The 19,502-nt window shown below is 42.4% G+C and overlaps 1 protein-coding gene across 1 annotated transcript in view; it reads left to right on the plus strand.

Annotated features, from left to right (window-relative positions):
* PRKAR2A (protein kinase, cAMP-dependent, regulatory, type II, alpha) overlaps window positions 1–12,811 on the plus strand; it is a 63,746-nt gene extending 50,935 nt beyond the window's left edge. Inside the window, exons 7-11 of the mRNA XM_004676194.2 lie at window positions 2,726–2,827; window positions 2,993–3,067; window positions 4,567–4,632; window positions 7,574–7,715; window positions 8,983–12,811. Of these exons, the coding sequence (XP_004676251.1) occupies window positions 2,726–2,827; window positions 2,993–3,067; window positions 4,567–4,632; window positions 7,574–7,715; window positions 8,983–9,116 (519 nt within the window). The 3' untranslated portion in view covers window positions 9,117–12,811. The remainder of the gene's footprint in view (window positions 1–2,725; window positions 2,828–2,992; window positions 3,068–4,566; window positions 4,633–7,573; window positions 7,716–8,982) is intronic.
* Window positions 12,812–19,502: the final 6,691 nt, after the last annotated feature.

Consider the following 19,502-nt stretch of genomic DNA (forward strand, 5'->3'; position numbering starts at 1 on the left):
ACACTCTGTCTCTGGTAAATCCTCTAACCCCCCGCACCTCTGGCCTACACACCAGGTCTTGTATGCCTAAGTAAATAAAATAAATCTTAAAAAACAAAAGAATTAATATTGCTCCTTGGCTGAGTAGAAGGGGTCGCTTGGGTGCCGGTGGGTAAAAACTAGGCCTTGGGTGTTTGTTGCACACAGTGTGATATTTACAGATGTTAAGGTGCAAAGCTGTATGTGTGGAAGACACACATGTCTTGCACAGCATTTGAATTCTGGGAATATACAGAGAAAGGGTTGAAACACAAATAAGTCATTTTAAGTGATATAAATTGTTTTGATTTCAGCTGGAAATAGTTTGCTTTTATTAATCTCTGTAGCATTACTGATATATTTTTGAAATATTGGGCTTTTTTTTTTTAATAATGCCTATTCAAATGTAAAAAAAGGAACTTTAGGCCCTCCCTGGTGGCGCAGTGGGTTAAAGCACTGCACTGAGAAATTAAAGCCACTTCCGCATGAGTTCGATCCCCACCTGCCCGGGAGGTGACCACATGGCATGGCAGACCTCTGCTGACCCGCCCGCTGCTCCCCTCAGCAGTGTAGTTCATCGATCTGCCTGTTCTGCTCCCTGCTCTGTCTCTGGTGAATCCTCTCACCCTCCGCATCTCTGGCCTGTACCCCAGCTCTGTACAAATAAATAAATAAATCTTTAAAAAAAAAAAAAAAAAGGAACTTTATAATTCCCCCTTTTTTTTCTGTCTTGTTTGTCCTCTTTCCACAGCAGTTTTGACCTAGATTGCCTAGAAAGCATGTATAATAGAAAATTAATTCTAAAGATTGTGGATTAATACTCTAAAGTGTAACAGTTACATTTAGAATAATACATCCATACCCTTGTGATGTACCCGTGGGATGTCACTCCTTCAAACAAGGACAAGTGATACAACCCACTAGAGCAATCAGAAATTCAGTGGCTCCTCTCAAGCAGGCAGATGGAGAAGGAAACGGAGCAGAATCTAGCACACAGACACTATTTGCACAGCAGTTTAGGGTTGGTTCTGCCATTGCTCACACTGGGAGTAAAACGTACAGTAAGCAACTTGGCTTATAAGGAAGATGACATGGCATGGGGTAGGGCCTGGAAATTCTTCAACTAATGAAATGTGGGCTGGTGAAACCCATTTAGGTGTTTCAACTGAGCTGTCCTCCTTTTTTTTTTTTTAGATTTATTTTATTCACTTAGGCATAAAAGAGTTGGGATATTAGCCAGAAGTGCAGGGCATGAGAGGATTCACCAGAGACAGAGTAAGGAGCAGAACAGGCAGATCTACTGAAATACACTGCTGAGGGGAGCAGCAGGAAAGACAGAGGAGATCTGCCATGCCATGTGGGCCAGCTCCCTGGCCGGGAATTGAAACCGTGCTGCAGTGGCTACTGATAGCTTGAAAGCACTAAGACTTTTTTTTTTTTTTTTTTTTTAAAAGTTTTTTTTTACATCATTTTGCACATTTTTTTTTTCCATCTCGATTGTAATCCCCGCGGGTTTCCCATCACCAGATCACCCCTGGAAAGCACTAAGACTTTTAACTGCTGTGCCACTAGGGAGGCCCATCCTGTTTTTTCTATCCCACTCCTACCCCATCATCAAAAATATTAAAATAGTAAACCCACAGCTAGGTATGCACATATTCCCTTGCTGTTTTTCATTTTACCAGCCACTAGGATGTTATTACTATACTTTCTCCCTCAAAATCCATTCTTCAAAGTCTCGGGTGTAAGAAAGGTATAGTTAATTTAGGTGTTCATTTCAGAGCCTGAAACTAAGCAGTTAATAACATTCTGCTGTCTGTGTCCCTTCCCACGCAGGCATACACATGTTTGAGAAGTTCCAAGTGTTAGCTCTTGGTAATAGTTGCCCAGCTGAATCTGTGACTTGCTGAGGTCAAAGTATCTTCCACAGATCTGCCTTCCATCACATTTAAGTTTTTTTTTTTTTTAAAGATTTATTTATTTATTTGTACAGAACTGGGGTATAGGCCAGAGATGCGGAGGGTGAGAGAATTCACCAGAGACAGAGTGGGGAGCAGAACAGGCAGATCGACGAAGTACACTGCTGAGGGGAGCAGCGGGCGGGCCAGGAGAGGTCTGCCACGCCATGTGGTCGCCTCCGGGGCAGGCGGGAATCGAACTCATGCGGAAGTGGCTTTAGCTTCTTAGTGCAGTGTTTTAACCCGCTGCGCCACCAGGGAGGGCCCACATTTAAGTTTTATCCCTCTTTCATGTCCCAGACAGAATTGTATTTTTGCAACAAAGATAACCTGATGTTCCAACCTAGTGTGATCTCTCCCCTTCCTCAGAATTCTCCTGGCACTTAGTTTGCCTAGCACATTTCATTTGCTGCCTTGAACTAGAGATTTTTTATTCCTTTATATTTTGTGTTCACTTCCCATTGATATTGTAAGGTCCCTTTTTGGAAGGTGCATCCTGTCACATTGGAAGTTTTTTATTTTGTGTTCTAATTATGACCCATAGGTGGCACCCTTTGAGTATGTGATAGCAAGCAACATCTTTCAGGCTGCTGGTCTTTTTCTTCCAATGATGACTCAAATTGAAACATCCTTACCTACTTAGTTGACCCAGTACATTACATAGTCCCCTAATGTTTACTGCCATCCAGTAACTAAACCATAAACGTTCTCTATGGCATTTACCAGAATTTTCTTATTTGTTCTTATAGGACCGGGTGACTTTTAGAAGAATCATAGTGAAAAACAATGCAAAAAAGAGGAAGATGTTTGAATCTTTTATTGAATCTGTGCCCCTCCTTAAATCACTGGAGGTAAAGTCTATTTGAAAAAAAGTCTGGAAATTCAGTTATACGTATTCTATTTTTTAGGTTTTAAGATTGTACTATTCTAACCCATTTCTGTGTTTTATAGATGTTACCTGTGACTTTTAATTAAGGTCTTTTCCTTATAACTTGTAGTTATGTTCATTATTTCAGGTTTCAGAACGGATGAAGATTGTTGATGTCATAGGAGAAAAGATCTATAAAGATGGAGAGCGCATAATAACTCAGGTGAGTGGGGGACTTGACTGCCCCTTTCCAGGAAGCCACTTCAGGAAAGAGTGGTGCAGCATCTCTCTTTTCATTTTTGGGAGTATATTACAAGGCACTTGGCATCGTTCATGTTCATCTCATTGACACATGCTGGTCTGTTGCTTCCATCGCCTTTCCTCGTCTTCTGGTGCTTGTTCTTTTGAATATTATTTTCCTTTGAGCTATAAAAGTTTCATCTGTTGCTGTTAAAACCTGGGGAAAATCGAAAGGTTGTCCTTTTACTTTCTGTTTGGTACAAAGGAGCCCACAGCTTATTCACTAACCAGAGCCTGGTTCTTAATGATTGGCCAAATTTCAGGGTGTCTTTAATATTTGCTTTGTACTTTCGTCTTTTGTTACTTTTGGGTACTGTAAGGATGGGCACACAGCAAGCAGACTAGGTCATTGAGGACTGTGTAGTAATTTTCTTTGTCTCCTGTGTTGTGTTTTATATGTAGAGAATATTAAGGACTTTACTAGGTATCAGGTGCTCTGCCTACAGTTCTGGCAAAAGCACTAGGAAGATACCTGTTTGGTTTGGATTGGTTATGTCCCTGGCCCAACCAGCACCAAAGGGACTAGTTAGACATAGAGAAGCTCCCAGAGAAAAAGGACTAACAAACAAAAACATGGCTATATTAAGTGGCATCCTAAATTGCCTTTGTTTTCTAGATATTCACATTAATCATAATTATGTTAATCAGTGATACAGAATGTATACAGAAAGTAAGATATGTCCATCTTATTATCAATATTTATAGTCCCCTTTTTGCAGCATCTTTAGATCAAAGTTTCTCTGTGGTCCCAAGAACAGCAGCATCTAGGAATATTAGAAATTGTTAGAAATGTAAGTTCTTGGGCTCCCTGCAAGAATCAGAAGCTTTGCTTTATGCTGTTTTGTTTGTTTAGGTCAGCTTTGATATGGTATATTTCATATACAATAAAATTACTAAGTTTTTGTGTTGGGGGTTTTATAGTTACTCCTGCAATCATAGTATATCTAGCATTTCCATCAGTTCAAGAGATTCCCTCATCAAAAAAAAAAAAAAAGTTCCTAGGGTCTTCCTGGGTGTACTAGGGGTTAAGATGAAGCTATCCACAGCCACTGTGGCACAAATATAATCCCCAGCCAGGAAAGTGATCCACATGGGCACAGCAAACCTCTGTCATAGATTTCAGTGACTGACCAAATTGGGCAGTAAGAAATAGCAATGTTCTATATAGTTGGCATCCTGAGCATGTTCATGTAGAGAAATGTGAATATTTCCTATTGAAAAGTGACAGATGTGTGTCAGTCATAGTTGGGCTGGCATCCTTGGTGATCAGCAGCCTCTCATTTTGCTCGTTTGTTAGCCATTGAATAATTTGTGGAGTTGGAAAATTAATATAAATCAGAGCTCAGACAAGAAACTGATCTATTTCTATGTCCCTCTTCAATTAATATATATGGATCTGACCTGATTTCAACTCTTTTTCAGGGTGACAAGGCTGACAGCTTTTACATTATAGAGTCCGGTGAAGTAAGCATCTTGATTAGAAGCAAGGTGAGTTGTGTGAGTTATGCTTGTTGGATGTATAGAAAGTAACTTTGCTTTAAATAATGTGAATGTGTTTAGAGTACCAAAGTCGTCATTAATGTGGGCCCTCCCTGGTGGCGCAAGGGGTTAAAACTTAGCACTATGAAGCTATGAAAGCCACTGCAGCATGAGCTTGATCCCCGGCCAGGGATGTGACCCACATTGTGTGGCAGACCTCTCCTGACCTGTCCGCTGCGCCCCTCAGCAATGTACTTTGTCAATCTGCCTGTTCTGCTCCCCACCCTGTCTCTGGTGAATCCTCTTCACCGCCTTCGCACCTCTGGCTTGTACACCAGTTCTGCATGAATGAATAAATAAATCTTTAAAAAAAAAAATTAGTTATATATAATACTAACTCAACTTAGTATATAGTTTATAATCTATTTATAGATTGTCTAGTAAAAGTAAGTTTGTTTTTTTAGAGAGTAAAAGAAAAAATATTACTGTTAAAAGGTGGCTTGATTCCTTATTAAAAAATAGGCCCATTATTTTATATGAAACAGTTGTTTGAAACTTCTGTGTTATCTTACAGTTTTTGGAGTACTCACAGTGTTTGTGCATTAACCAAATATTCACTGACACCTACTGACCACAGCAGTGTTGGATATGTGGGACCCAGCAGCATTGTGGTGCTGGACTCTGGCTAGACCTACTAAATCAGGATCTACATTGTAACAGAAACTCCAGGGAACTAGTACTTTTTCTAAATAAACCTTCAAGAAATCATCTGCCCATAATATAAAATAGTTGTTAAGAGATTAAAGTTAATTCTTTTTTTTTAAAGAATTATTTATTTATGCATACAGAACCGAGGTACAGGCCAGAGGTGCAGGGGTGGTGAGTGGATTCACCAGAGACAGAGCAGAGTAGGAAGATCAACGAAGTACACTGCTGAGGGGAGCAGAGGGCAAGACAGGAATGGTCTGCCACACTATGTGGGTCGCCTCTGGGGCAGGATTGAACTCACACTGAAGCAGCTGCAGCTAGCTTGCAATGCTGAGTCCTAATCCACTGCACCACTAGGGACAGCCAGGATTAAAGTTAATTCTTACCATTAAATTTAAAATCATTTTTTACTCAAGTTGTATAGCTTAGCAGACGAGTTTATTTTATTTTTTTTAAGATTTATTTATTTATGAATTCAAGAACTGGGGTATAGGCCAGAAGTATGGAATGTGAGAAGATTCACTAGAGATAGAGTTGGGAACAGAACAGGCAGATTGACAGAAATACACTGCTGAGGGGAGCAATGGGCAAGACAGAAGTCTTTGCACCATGTGGGTCACCTCCCTGGCCAGGGATTGAACTCCCTGCAGTTGCTGAGGATAGCTTCACAGTGCTGTGCTCTCACCCCTTGTGACACCAGGGAGGGCCTGAATTTATTTTAAAAAAGGACACTAGGGACCCTCCTGGTGGTGCAGAGGTTAAAGCACAGCACTATGAAGCTGTCTGAAGTCACTGCAGCAAGAGTTAGATCCTCAGCCAGGGAGGAGACCCACTTGGTGTAGCAGACCTCACCTGTCCCACCTGCTGCTCCTGTCAGCAGTGTATTTCAATAGATCTGTCTGTTCTGTTATCAACTCCGTCTCTAGTGAACCCTCTCACCCCCCACACCTCTGGCCTATACTCCAGTTCTTGTATGCATAAGTAAATAAATCTTTTAAAAATAAGTAAAAAGGGAACTAGATATTTAATACTATACTGTACATTATCTTTGATAACTGAATAAGCACAAGTTATAACCTGCTTGATTTCTTAAACAGAGTTAAACCACCAAATTAAAAGGTTATTAAAAAAAAGCTACTTACGGGCCCTGTCCTGTCCTGCCCACTGTCCCCCTCAGCAGTATATTTGGGTCAATCTGTGTATTCTGCTCCCTACTCTGTCTCTGGTGAATCCTCTTATCACCCACATTTGTAGCCTGCACCCCAGTTCTTGTGCATAAATAAACCTTTAAAAAAAGAGAGAAAAGTCAACCTCTACAAAATGGGAGAAACATACATATAATGTTGTATTAACATGTATGTTAACATGTAATATCAGTAGTGGGTATGGTGTGGAGACATACATGTGAGATGGTGACCCTATGCCTCTGAATTACATACCATGTTGTAAACCTGTTAACCACAATAATATATATGAATATATGGATTAAAAAACAAACTAGTGGAGGGCCATTACTGGTGGTGCATTGGGTTGGAGCTCTGTACCTCAAAACTAAGCCAAGCTGTGGCCGCTTCAGTGCACGTTTGATCCCCACCGCAGAGGTGATCCACATGGAGCAGCAGACCTCTCCTGTCTCACCTGCTGCTCCCCTCAGCAGTGTATTTTGTAGATTTGCGTTTTTGGTGTATCCTCTTGCTGTCCCTGCACCTCTGGCCTGTACCCCATTTCTATATGCATAATAAATAAAATCTTTATTAAAAAAATAATGGAGTCATTTAACCCATATTTGAAGATACTTTCATGTAGCAATATATTAGTATATCATTAAGCTGAGAAATCTAAAGTTTTGATATCTTTTTTGAAAAGCAGCTTATGTTTAAAGTTTGTAAAACATTTGGAAACTTACATAAACATTCTGATCTACAATCTGTTATAACTATAATTTTTATATGTGTATATATAATATGAATATGTTGTATATACACATATATAAATCTCTCCAAATAAACAGTCTGCACCTTACCTCAGATGAAGCCTCCCAGGTAAAAGCCAGCTCCTTTGATTGAACCAGACCGCTGAGATTAGTTCATGCAGTTTATCATGGAACAATGAGAAAATGTGCTGAGTGAATCTCTCAATAATCGTGTTAGACACACTAAGAAAAGAATGCAATCTTATGCAGCTGATCACGCCTAGCTGCGATTCTGGAATCAGCCCTCATCATGTTCTCTACCTGCTCTAGACTAAAGCGAACAAAGATGGTGGGAACCAGGAGGTCGAGATTGCCCGCTGTCATAAGGGGCAATACTTTGGAGAGCTTGCACTGGTCACCAATAAGCCCAGAGCTGCTTCGGCTTATGCAGTGGGAGATGTCAAATGCTTAGGTAAGAAAAAGATTTTATGCATTAGTATTTGTTTTTCTGATATGTAGTATTTTTTCCCATTAGAAAGTCTTGATTTCTTCTACCAGCTTTTGCTGGTCACTTCTAGGCATGACACTTTGTGTAACCAGCCAGAAATAGGTGAATGTATTCTTTTAGCAAATATTTTTAAACACTGATTATAGCCTGGGAGCAAAACCGGCATGACCTCTTGGCCATGTAAAATAAAACTAATAATGAAGGCAGGTTTCCAGAACTGTGTGGGTATAGGGAGAACTGATGCTGCTGTATTCTACCGAGTCTCAAACTTGGGTGACACAGTCTTGCTGTGTTCATATGAAAACCTCCTTCCAATAAATTCATAATTTTCAGCAACATGAATGGAACTGGAAGGAATTATGCAAAAAAAAAAAGGAAAAAGAAAAATCTCATATGATCTCATTTATAGGGGAACATAGGAAAATCAAGCAAAAGATCAGGAAGAAGATAAACCATGACAGGCAGATCATAGATCTGAGGCATAAAGCAGGGAAAGGGAGGGGAAGAAGTCACAACAGGGGAGGGAGAGAAGAACACTAAGGACTTTGGTGATGGTCACAGGTGCCATGGTGGTAAGACATGTTAGGACTACACAAGAGAGGAAAAATCAAAACTGTACAAAAATGAACACGATGTAAGAAAATAATTAATTTAAAATAAAGAAAAATGTTTTGCTTGAGCTTAATTCCAATTATTGTAACTGCCAGCTGTATCTTGGCAGCATACACACCATCTCAGTCAGTATGTACTTCAAGAGTGAAAAGCTACCCCAGAAGGAAAAAGATCTTCCTATGACAGGGGTGATGGGGTCTCACCAGGGTCTTAGCTCCAGGAAAGTGCCCAGTACCCTAAAATCTAATCTCCTATAACATGAATATGTGGACATAATTATGAAAAGGTTTGCATAAGGCCCTCCCTTGTGACGTAAGGGGTCAAAGCACAGCACTGTGAAGCTATCCACAGCCACTGCAGCACAAGTTCCAACCCGGCCAGGGAGGTGACCCACATGGTCCAGCAGACCTCTCCTGACCTGTGCTCCCCTCCGCAGTATATTTCAGTGGCTCTATCTGTTCTGCCCCACTCTGTCTCTGGTGAATCCTCTCACTCTGCCCCCGCCCCCAACACCTCTGGCCTGTACCCCAGTTCCTGTATGCATAAATAAATAAATCTTTTTTTTTTTTAAAGGTTTAGGTTTGTATAATGGAAATGATGTCTCTTTTTAACATTGCAGTTATGGATGTACAAGCATTTGAGAGGCTTCTGGGGCCCTGCATGGACATCATGAAGCGGAACATTTCACATTATGAAGAACAGCTGGTGAAGATGTTTGGCTCCAGTATGGATCTGATTGATCCCGGGCAGTAGGTGTGCTGCACCCCAGCGCCTTCTCAGTGTGACACCAAAACCTTCCGGTCAGCCACACAACACACACAGAAAACAGACACGACAGAACTGTTCCTGCTGTTGCCATCACCACTGCCATTGCTATGGCTGTGGGCATTTATAAAACTTGAAAGTCAGCACTAAAGGATGGGTAGAGGTTCCACCCACACCTCCACTTTGCTCCTGAAAGCCCATTATTAGACCACTTGTAATGATTACTCAACCCAATTTTTACATCTTTGGTTCAAAATGGCATGTCTCTCCAACAATTTAAGTGCCTGATAAAAAGTCCAAAGTGTAAACATCTTACTTTCCTCTCTTGCTGCTAACTATTGCTTTTGGAAGTTACCACAGGTCTATACCATTGTATAACTGTAGACATCCTCTCCCAACCTTTCTCAAGGGAGGAAATGGTGTAACCTTTGATCCCCTCATTTGTCCTTTGAGAAAGTGTACATTTGTTCACAATTGTAGTCTTTGGCTTTACTGTGGGAAATGGTGGTAGATCTGATGGAGGTCTGTGGTCCTGTGGCGTTGTACCATGTGCTGGCAGCTGCACACGCCACAGTGGTTTCAAGCATCACAGTGACGTTTGGATGCAGCAGATCAGCATCCCAAGCACACTGATCAGTCACTGGGACCCATGTAAAAGCAGGAAATTGCGCTTCAGCACGTTCTTGAGCTAGAAGAGAACCAGAAGATTTTTTTGGGTTGGGAAGTTTTATCTTTTTTGTTTTTGTTTTATTTGATTACTGTGCAATTTGCATGAATGAATTGCTGTCCCTTTATATGGAGCCGGGGTCTAGAGGCTTATTACCTTATCGGACCCAACACTTTTCTGGACAACTTTTGCCATCTCTTGTTTCCACTTGTCCCTACCAGCTGTTGACAGCATACTGTACTACGAAGAGAACCCTTTCCTTGTACACCAGATTTGTGGCATAGCTTTGCTGTTGAACCATAAATTTTTTTTTAAGTCTTTAAAGAAAAAATGGCTGTGTTTTCAAATTAAAAGAATACTTTCTCCATTTAGGGAATGCCCCTTGGCCATATTCATATATGTGGAGTTTTTCAGCTGATCCAGGCATTCATCCTAAACTTCAACTCTTGTTAGTTTTCAAAAATTAGCATCAGTTACATTTTCATAGAATTTGTACTTTATAGTTAAGATGTTGGACTATTTGCTGTTTCATTTGTTCCTTTGGAACTAGAAAGTTCCAGAGGAAATCATTTAGCTTGTATTTTAAAACTTTTCAACCTTTTAATTACATCAAGTAGAATTTTGATGAATTGCCCTGATTGCTATATTTCAGAATGAGATTTTGTTTTCTTCTTCCGAATGACTTAGAATCAGGTGTCATAAAAGAGCTAAAGAACAGTGGAAATTTTGCATAAATATAAATTTGAATGTGATAGCCCAGTTTATATTAAATAAAGAGATCCTTCCCAATATCATCTTTTTAAAAACTCATATAACTTACTGAATCCCAAAAAGATTATAGGCTGGGGCTTGAGTCATTCCCACTGTAGGAAATGATAGTGCCCCCACATAATTATCTTCCATTGTTCACATAAGCCAGGTATTTTTGCCAATGACATTGTGGTCAAGAGAGTTCCAGAGTGGTGACCCACCACAGCCTTGGTCAGTTCTCCCTTTTTCTTATGTCTGTGAAGTAAAACAGAAGGATGCTTTTCAGAATGCCCTGTGTAGCCTGAATTGCACCTTTCAGAATTGTGAACGGTTGGAACTAATACTCCGAAACAGGCAGCTAGTACTGGGAAAGCCTCGGGTTTACCCATGATTTTCCAAGGTTCTTTTTTTTCTATGATGTTCCTTTATTATTAAATAAAGAAAGCACATTTTGCACATAAGCAGACAAGAAATATGTTTCTTGCAAAGGTAACAGGTACATTGGACTTATCTATAGAGCTATAGCCCCTGGCTGTGTGAGGACTCTGAACGCTGAGCATAGCCTCCTGCGCACTTCTCACCCCACCACCAGCACTAGTTAAGGCTGTGAGCTTTGCTCACACTCCTGCAGGCCGCAGGGAATGGGCCCACTTGTTCTGCCCTCCTGCATATCCCAGTTCAGTCTTCTTCATCTCAGAGGTCTCTTTTGACACCCCAAGTCATTGATGGTAGCAATTTTACGGAGTAGAATTCATCAAGTTTATGTCCTCCTGTTCTAACTACATATGGGTCATCAGTCCATAATAGTAATACATACTGTGTCCCTTAAAGCCTCGTTTGAGAAAAGGAGACTTTTCAGTGAAATAGGGCACAGCCATTACCAACAGGCCAGGAGTCTGACAGCATTCAAGTCTCTTTGCAGCATGGAGAATAAAGATGGAAGACGAAGTTTAGCTCAGGGCTGAGTTATTCACACTTTGCCAGGCATGCCCTGAATTTATGGTTGAGCTTCAAGAAGAATGTATGTTGGGGAGAGATCTTTTTTTAAAATTATTATAGATTGCTTCTTTGGTTTAGAGCTTCACACCCTCTTTTCTAGTTTGCTGTTGATTTAGGATAGTGGAGAATATTCCTGAGAGCCTTGAGGTCCAATCTGCAGTATTATCTTTCCTTTTGGCCCCCGGTTTATTATACTCACTCTCTTTATTGGTTGTGTTCTTTGAAGGAAGGGTTCATGTGGTCTGTTCTCTTAACTGATAATCTCATGTAATTGCTACAGATTCTCAGAAATCGGGTGGAGCTTTTTTTGAGCTGTTTAATGATCAAATTTGGCAGCCAAGTAGGAAGAAATGGTTCTCCGGCCAGGAGAAGATGTTCATCATTTTATTGCCCAGATTCTTTGCTTGTGATAAAGTAGTCGGTGAGAGGCGCCACTGGTGTACAGCAGCAGCCTGGGGGACACACCATTTCCCTGTCATGTCAGTTCGTACAAACAGTCCCCTCTAATTTAAAATCATTGAAAGAGCATTTTTGCTCAGAGGAAGGAAAAAGACCCGTGAATATCATCTTTTATCTTTTGTTTTCAGTTGGCTGATGTTGGAATTTTTGTTCTTGACATGCACTTATAAACCAGTCTTGCCAAGATACAAGTTGTTTTGGTTTTTTCACTAAAATTACCTCTTGTTCCTCCTGTCTTGACTGCTGACGTCCTTTAATGATTCTGATGTCTATTTTATGAGAAGCAGCCTTCCTGTGGGTTTCCTTTTACACAATGCAGGGCTATCTTTATACTTAAAAAAAGAAAAAAGAAAAAAAAAAAAGAACACTGTCATTAACCTCACGTGGGATTTGCAGAAAACCATTTAGCCCACCTTGAGCAAAATGTAGATTCTTCATTGTTTTCTTAAGATCATTGTAATAAAATAAATCTAATTCAGCATTATTGTGCTACCTCAAGGGTAAAAATCTTAAGGTTTTGTTTTTTTTTTTCTTTTTGGGGGGGGTTTTGGTCCTGAGTTCTATACATGGTGTTTGAAATGTCTTTCAGTTAAAATTATGTTTTTAAATCATTGGGGAGAATTTTATTTTAATCCATTTTACACTTGTATTTTAATCTCAGAAGTGATTGGAAAGTGATCAATTCTTGCTCTGTAGTATTGAATATGTAATTAAATTGTTGCTATAAATAAGGTTGGGGTTTTTTAAAGGAAACTCTAGGGCTCGGCTTTGCTCTTGGTTAATAAAGGCTGACAAATTATGTCTAACTTCCCAGTGCAACCTTGTAGTGTGTGTTTGTCCTCTCAGGATTCCCAACCATCATGGCATTCGTGTGGCAGATAAATTGTTGGAATTATGGTATGAACTCTTAAAATGTCATCACGGAAATGCCAGAACAATGGTTGACCAAATATTGGGCTCCTTGTGGCCCAGTAAATTTGATATAAGAGTAGCCATCACAGTGTGGTATTTGAATTGTTGGGGATTACCATTGAGGCCCAGCAGAAAACATCTTGATTCTGGCTTAATTACATTATTTCCTTTTCTGTAACCCGTCTGTAGTCAAAACTATGACTGGATAGCCTGATGTACATACAGTTTCTTTCCAAGTAACCAGCAAAACTCACTGTACATCAAAACCGTCTTCTAGCTTGATCTTGCTTTCATCTAGGTAGGGGCGCTTGGCAATATGAGAACCAAGTACTCAGTGAGCATTAAAAAAATCTACACAGGACTCAAAAAGGGAGCAAAAAAATCCTCTCAAAACCAAGCTGACAATGATTTATTTATTTTTCTCTTTTTTTAAAAAGACTTTATTTATGCATACAAGAACTGAGGTATAGGCTAGAGGCAGGGAGGTGGGGAAGGGATGAAAGGATTCAGCAGAGACAGTGAGGAACAGAACAGGCAGAATGACTGAAGTACATTGCTGAGGGGAACAGCGGGCGAGACAGAGGTCTCTTGGGCCATGTGGGTCACCTCCCTGGCCAGAAATTGAACTCGGGCTTTAGTGGTTGTGGAAAGCATCGTAGTGCTGTGCTTTAACCCCTTGAGCCACCAGGGAGGCACCTGACAGTGTTTTAAGGCTTTAAAAGTTAAATCTGGGGCCCTCCCTGGTGGCTCAGCGGGTTAAAGCACTGCACTAAGAAACTAAAACCACTTCCGCAAGAGTTCGATCCCCGCCTGCCCCGGAGGCGACCACATGGCGTGGCAGACCTCTCCTGACCCGCCTGACCGCTGCTTCCCTCAGCAGTGTACTTCATCGATCTGTCTGTTCTGCTCCCCACTCTGTCTCTGGTGAAGCCTCTCACCCTCCGCATCTCTGGCCTGTACTCCAGTTCTGTACGAATAAATAAATAAATCTTTAAAAAAAAAAAAGTTAAATCTGGTTTGATCTTTTGGGTTTGGTGATTTTGCCACGTAAAGTTAAGAGGTGGCAGGCAGGACACATACAGCCTCTTTGGTATACCAACTGCATTCCATACGTGTCCAAGGACAAGTCTATTAAGAAGTTTATCACTCAGAACTGGAGGCCACAATCATTAGGGATGTAACCAAAGCAAGCATCTTCATCCCTATGTGCTTCCAGTACTGTATATGAAATTACATTGTTGATGAGTTGTGCCATTCATAGCAAGGTAGCTGGGAATTCTGAAGTCTGGAAGAATGGAATACCCTCACCATGTGGCTGCCCAATGACTTCTGTCAAAGGAGCTTAGTCCTTAAGGACTGAAGGAAAAAACAGTTCTCTGGGAGAAAATAAAATGTAAATTATATACATGTGCTACCACTTTAGGTTTTTTTTCCCCATTTCAAGATGATATTTTCTAGACTCAATCATATGAGAACTGCTTATGTGGTAGTCATTTCTATGGTTTTTAAAAAGACTTACTTATTTATGCATACAAGAACTGGGGTATAGTCCAGAGGTATGTGGTGAGAGGATTTACCAGAGACAGCATGGAGAGCAGAACAGGCAGATCTACTGAAATAACTGCTGAGGGGAGCAGTGGCTGAGACAGGGGAGGTCTGCTGTGCCATGTGGGTCAGCTCCCTGGCCAGGGATTAAACTCTTGTCACAGTGGCTGGTGATAGCTTGATACTGCTAAGACTTAACCTCTGCACCACTGCCCAGCTTTTCAACTTTTTAACAACAGAAAACAGTTTGGCTTGTAATGTGGTTAAGGAAACTGGAATTGTTTCACAAGGTGTTAAGTCTAATTTTGCTTGCTTACAAAACCATCCTCTACAGACAGATGCCCTATCACAGAATGGCCAGTCATAGGATAGAATTGCACTAAACCAAGGGTCAGAAGTCACTGTGTACAATGCTGGAAGCCAGGATCCAGCAATATCCTTTCTAGCTAGGTCGTCCAACCCCTGGAATGAAGAAACTGGGATGTGCTGTTAGTTTTTTTTCTAGTAAAAAAAAAAGCTGAAGTCCAGATCCACCAGGTAAGTAAATGAGCACTTTCCAACATGCTATCCAAGCGGAGTAGACATTTTCATTCTGAAAATGAAAGATCTGGGATGAAGGAATACCTCCAATACACACTTCCATGCCTCCTGTGAGCCCAGCCTGAGCTGAGGAGACAGAGACCTGAAACAGCCTTGACCCCCAAAATGGACAGATTCTCGGACAGATGTTTGTCAGTGCTGGTGTTGTCAGCACTGCGGATCAGCCACTTGGACCCCTGGCATCCTGACCTAGAGTTGTGCAGCTGGCCCCATACTTGAGGGGGAAGCTGCTGTATGCAGGCTCACATCTCCTGGGAGCTGACTCAGCTGCTTTCCCTTCGTAGCCCTGGAAGCCAAAGAACTTCCCTACCAGGATGGAGCTGGGAAATGAAGAACACATACTTGGGTACCGACCCTACAGTAAAATTTAGTATGGTTCCACTGGCTGACTAGCAGTGGATGAGTTGGAACTCTTGTCCAGGGCTTCACATGGCTCCTCTGTAAAGAAGGAAGCAGGCTTACAGCAGGGAATCCACCACCCTGCTTGGCTTTGCCCACAGCCACTAACCCAGCAGGATCCAGCATAGGCCCCACACCTGTGTGGGCGGGGTCAAGGCCCAACAAAAGGGCATGGGCCCAGTACAGGTGTGGTGTCACTTGAAGCCATCATCTTGGGCACACAGCAGAAGCAGCATCTACTCTTTGATAGCTGGCTCACAATAAATGAATAAAGCTAGTTTTATAGTTTTATAACCTGGGAAGGCTGGCCTTGTGCCCCAGAACCGTTTGAATGACGGTTTACAACATGCAGGCAAGGTGCTTTGAGTGTGAGAGTGGCACCTGCTGAGAGTGGGCTAACTTCCAGCACAATGGAAATTTCTGAGTGCCCCGCTGAGCTGTTTGCGCTCTGGATGCACCAGGGACCGAGTATGCATATCCAGGCATGCTGGGAGCTGACTCTACCTAGACCCTGCAGGATCATTTCTTGGGAACTTTCCTGCCTTTTGTTCTGCAGTGGAGAAAAATTCTTCAGAATGATTTGTAACCAGCTCCTCCCAGCACCAGGGCTCTGGGGACCAGGACTCTGGGTGTGGTTTTTAGGGAACCTGAGTCCTGTCTCTGCCTGGGTAAGAACATCTTGTTCCCTGTTCTGAGTTGCATGTCCAACCCTGGGCTAGACGTGGGTGGTGGACTGCTTGCGTAAAGAACACGCAGGAAGGGGGTTCTCTTGGATGTCTGATCCCAGCACATCTGGACCCACTACAGTCTCAGCCCCACCTCCCCTGTCCCAGGCCCTAGGAAAGGAATACTTCCTCAGTGCTAGACCAGGGCTGCGTGGAGAGTGTAGCAGGGGAGCAGTAGCTCCCACACACGTTCCCTGGACTTCCCAGCACCGTCTCCTACAAAAGGGCAGCCTCTGCCCTGGGACCTGAGTAGTTACAACCCTGAGGCACGTCTCTGCCCAGCCCACCCCGTGCCATCCTGCATCTCGGGTCTCATAAGCTTGCTGCCTGGCCCTCAGCCTCATCCTTTAGCTTCTTACATCCCTGCTCCTTTCAATAATAGCCTCACCTTGTTTTTAGGGAGAAAATAGAAGCTCAGGGCTCTTCCTCTAGCGCCTACCCTGTTGTTCTCCTTCATGACAAAGTCCTTAAGATTTGCCCACTGTGCCTGTTCACCTCCTGCTCTAGCCACAGCCCACCCCAGTAGCCCCCAGCTGTAGGTCTGCTAATCCTAAATGGCCTATCTAGCCTCCATTTTGTTAGCTACAGTTCTGTATTCCTAAATCATGGTCAAAACTGCTTGGTTATGGGAGCCCAACCTTATGAGGTACCTTTCACATCAATTAAGAGCATAAAGCTAGATCACCTCATGTGCATCACGAGGTATGACCAGGAACGCGCGGGGCAGATGACAGTTGCATAAACTTACTCCTGACTTATACTTCATGAGGTATGACTGGGAACGCCCAGGGAGCTGTTGACTGATGTTTTAACGAAGGACCCCAGAAGCTGACCAATGGACTGCCTTGTTGGTAAGATTGAAATCCTGACCAGGGAGTCAGGGTTTGATCTATGGTACCAAGCTATCAGCAGATGAGAAGTGCAGTTCCACCCTTCCCCTCTTCTTCCCCATCTCCTTTTCTGCTTCCCCATATGACTAATGCTGTATGACTGGTTACCAATAAAGAGGCCAGGATCTTGCTCTTGAGCAGCATCCTGCATTATGTAGTTGCTCCACCACTCCCGTTTCTTTATCATTGTGGTGTTGCCCGACACGACACCCAGTGACTTCCACAGGCAGAGCCCATGCACTTGTGACCGTCTGCAGTCTCAGTCGAATTCATGGTGGAGTCCTCCCTCTTGCTTCAAGGACCACCTTCTCACAAATCTCAGTTCTCCTGGTTTTCTTCCCACCTCAGTTGCCAATTAACCCAGACTATAGTTAAATTTTGGAATGGTCCAGGGCTCCATGTGGATTCTCCTTTCTTTCCTTATTGTGAGATTTTTGTCAGGAACAGCATGGCTTCGGAACTTATCTCCATGCTACTCACTCCATATTCACACCTCTTCTGGGAGACACTCTGCTAACCTGTTTCCAGTGATAGGAGATGGTATCCTCTCCCACCCCTTCACTCTGCCAACTGGGAACCTTCTGGAAAGCATGCTTTGCATTTTTTATTTTACCTTGTTTTAAGTGTGAAATACCAAATACAGAAAGGGGCCTAAAGCAAAGACATTCTGTTCAATGATTTCTCACAGGTCAAACATTCGCAAAATGCAGTCCAGATGAAGAACACTGTCAGTGCCCTGCAGTCCCTCTTGGCCTACCAATAACCCCTCCCTGCTCTTTCCTGAGCTTTAGGATAAGGTGATCATTACTAATTTTCTTGATCAAAGCATACCTTTCTCAAAATCACTCTTAAAAAAAAAATCGGCCCTCCCTGGTGGCGCAGCGGGTTAAAGCTCAGCACTGAGAATCTAAAGCCGCTTCCGCATGAGTTCGATTCCTGCCTGCCCTGGAGGTGACCACATAGTGTGGCAGACCTCTCCTGACCCACCCACTGCTCTCCTCAGCAGTGTACTTCATGGATCTGCCTGTCCTGTTCCCCACTCTGTCTCTGGTGAAGCCTCTCTCTGCCCCTGAGCTTCTGGTCTGTACCCCAGTTCTGTATACACAAATAAATAAATCTTTTTTTTTTTTTTTTTTTTTTTACAAATAAATAAATCTTTAAAAAAAAAAAAATCACAGGGTCCTCCCTAGCATTGCAGGTTGGAGCACAGCACTGCAGTGAGTTCACTCCCCAGTCCTGGAGGACAGCAGACCTCTCCTGACCCACCTGCTGCTCCCCTCAACGGTGTACTTCGTCAATCTGCCTGTTCTGCTCTCCACTCTGTCTCTGGTGAATCCTCTCATCACCCCTACACCTCTGGCCTGCACCCCAGTTCTATACACATAAATAAACATTTAAAAAATAATTAGAAGTATATGTTTAACCATATGGAGAGTGATTTTTTTTTAAAGACTTATTTATGCATATAGAACTGGGTGCAGAGGTGCAGGGGCGGTGAGAGGATTCACCAGAAACAAGAGTGGGGAGCAGAACAGGCAGATAGACTGAAACACCCCACTGAGGGGAGCAGCCAGGGAGACAGGTAAGGTCTGCCATGCCATATGAGTCACCTCCCTGGCGGGGGATCAAACCTGTGCTGCAGTGGCTGCGGATAGCTTCATAGTGCTGTGCTCTATCTAACCTGTGTGTGCCACCAGGGAGGGACTATACCTCTAATTAAATATATAAGGAAGAACCCATCCTAACTGTTGGGTTTTAGCAGTCTTTCATCTTTTTCTTGTTTGTTTACTCCTGATACTCTCTTCTATCACCTTCATTCCCTGAAATCCTTGGCTATCAGATACATGGTCCCTGTATTTCTATTTGCATAATCAAAATAAATGTGTATATAATATATGTCATACATATATGTATATAATATATGCTGTATATAACCTACACATATGCCTACACTTACACAGAGTGGCCTGTCTTTGTTGTATCTCTGTATCTTTTCAAACTCATCCCAACTTTATGGCAGACCCTCCAAATCAACTGATATTATGCCAGGGCCTTCTTTTTGGTGGTTACCTAAAACCTGGCTACACAAAAGATGGAGTGTAATTTTCCCCTTCCTTGGATATAACCCTGGCCTCATGAGTCTGCTTCTGATGAATAGAACAAGGCAGAAAGAATACTGTGACTTTGGAATCTAGGTTGGAAAAGGTCATTCAATTTCCCTCTAACTTTTTCTCCAACAACCCTTCAAATCTAGCCACCATGTTGTGAGGAAGCCCAGCCACATGGAGACACCACATGTGGATGGTCCAGCCCCAGCAGATGTTTTGACTGATAGCCTGCATCAAATGCTAGCCTTTAAGTGATACGCCTTCTGGTAATTCCACTCCTGGCTTTCAAGCTGCTCAGACCAATGCAGCAGAGAAGAGCA

Source organism: Condylura cristata, unplaced genomic scaffold, assembly GCF_000260355.1.
Source record: "Condylura cristata isolate star-nosed mole 26May11 unplaced genomic scaffold, ConCri1.0 scaffold00004, whole genome shotgun sequence".
Classification (NCBI taxonomy): domain Eukaryota; kingdom Metazoa; phylum Chordata; class Mammalia; order Eulipotyphla; family Talpidae; genus Condylura; species Condylura cristata.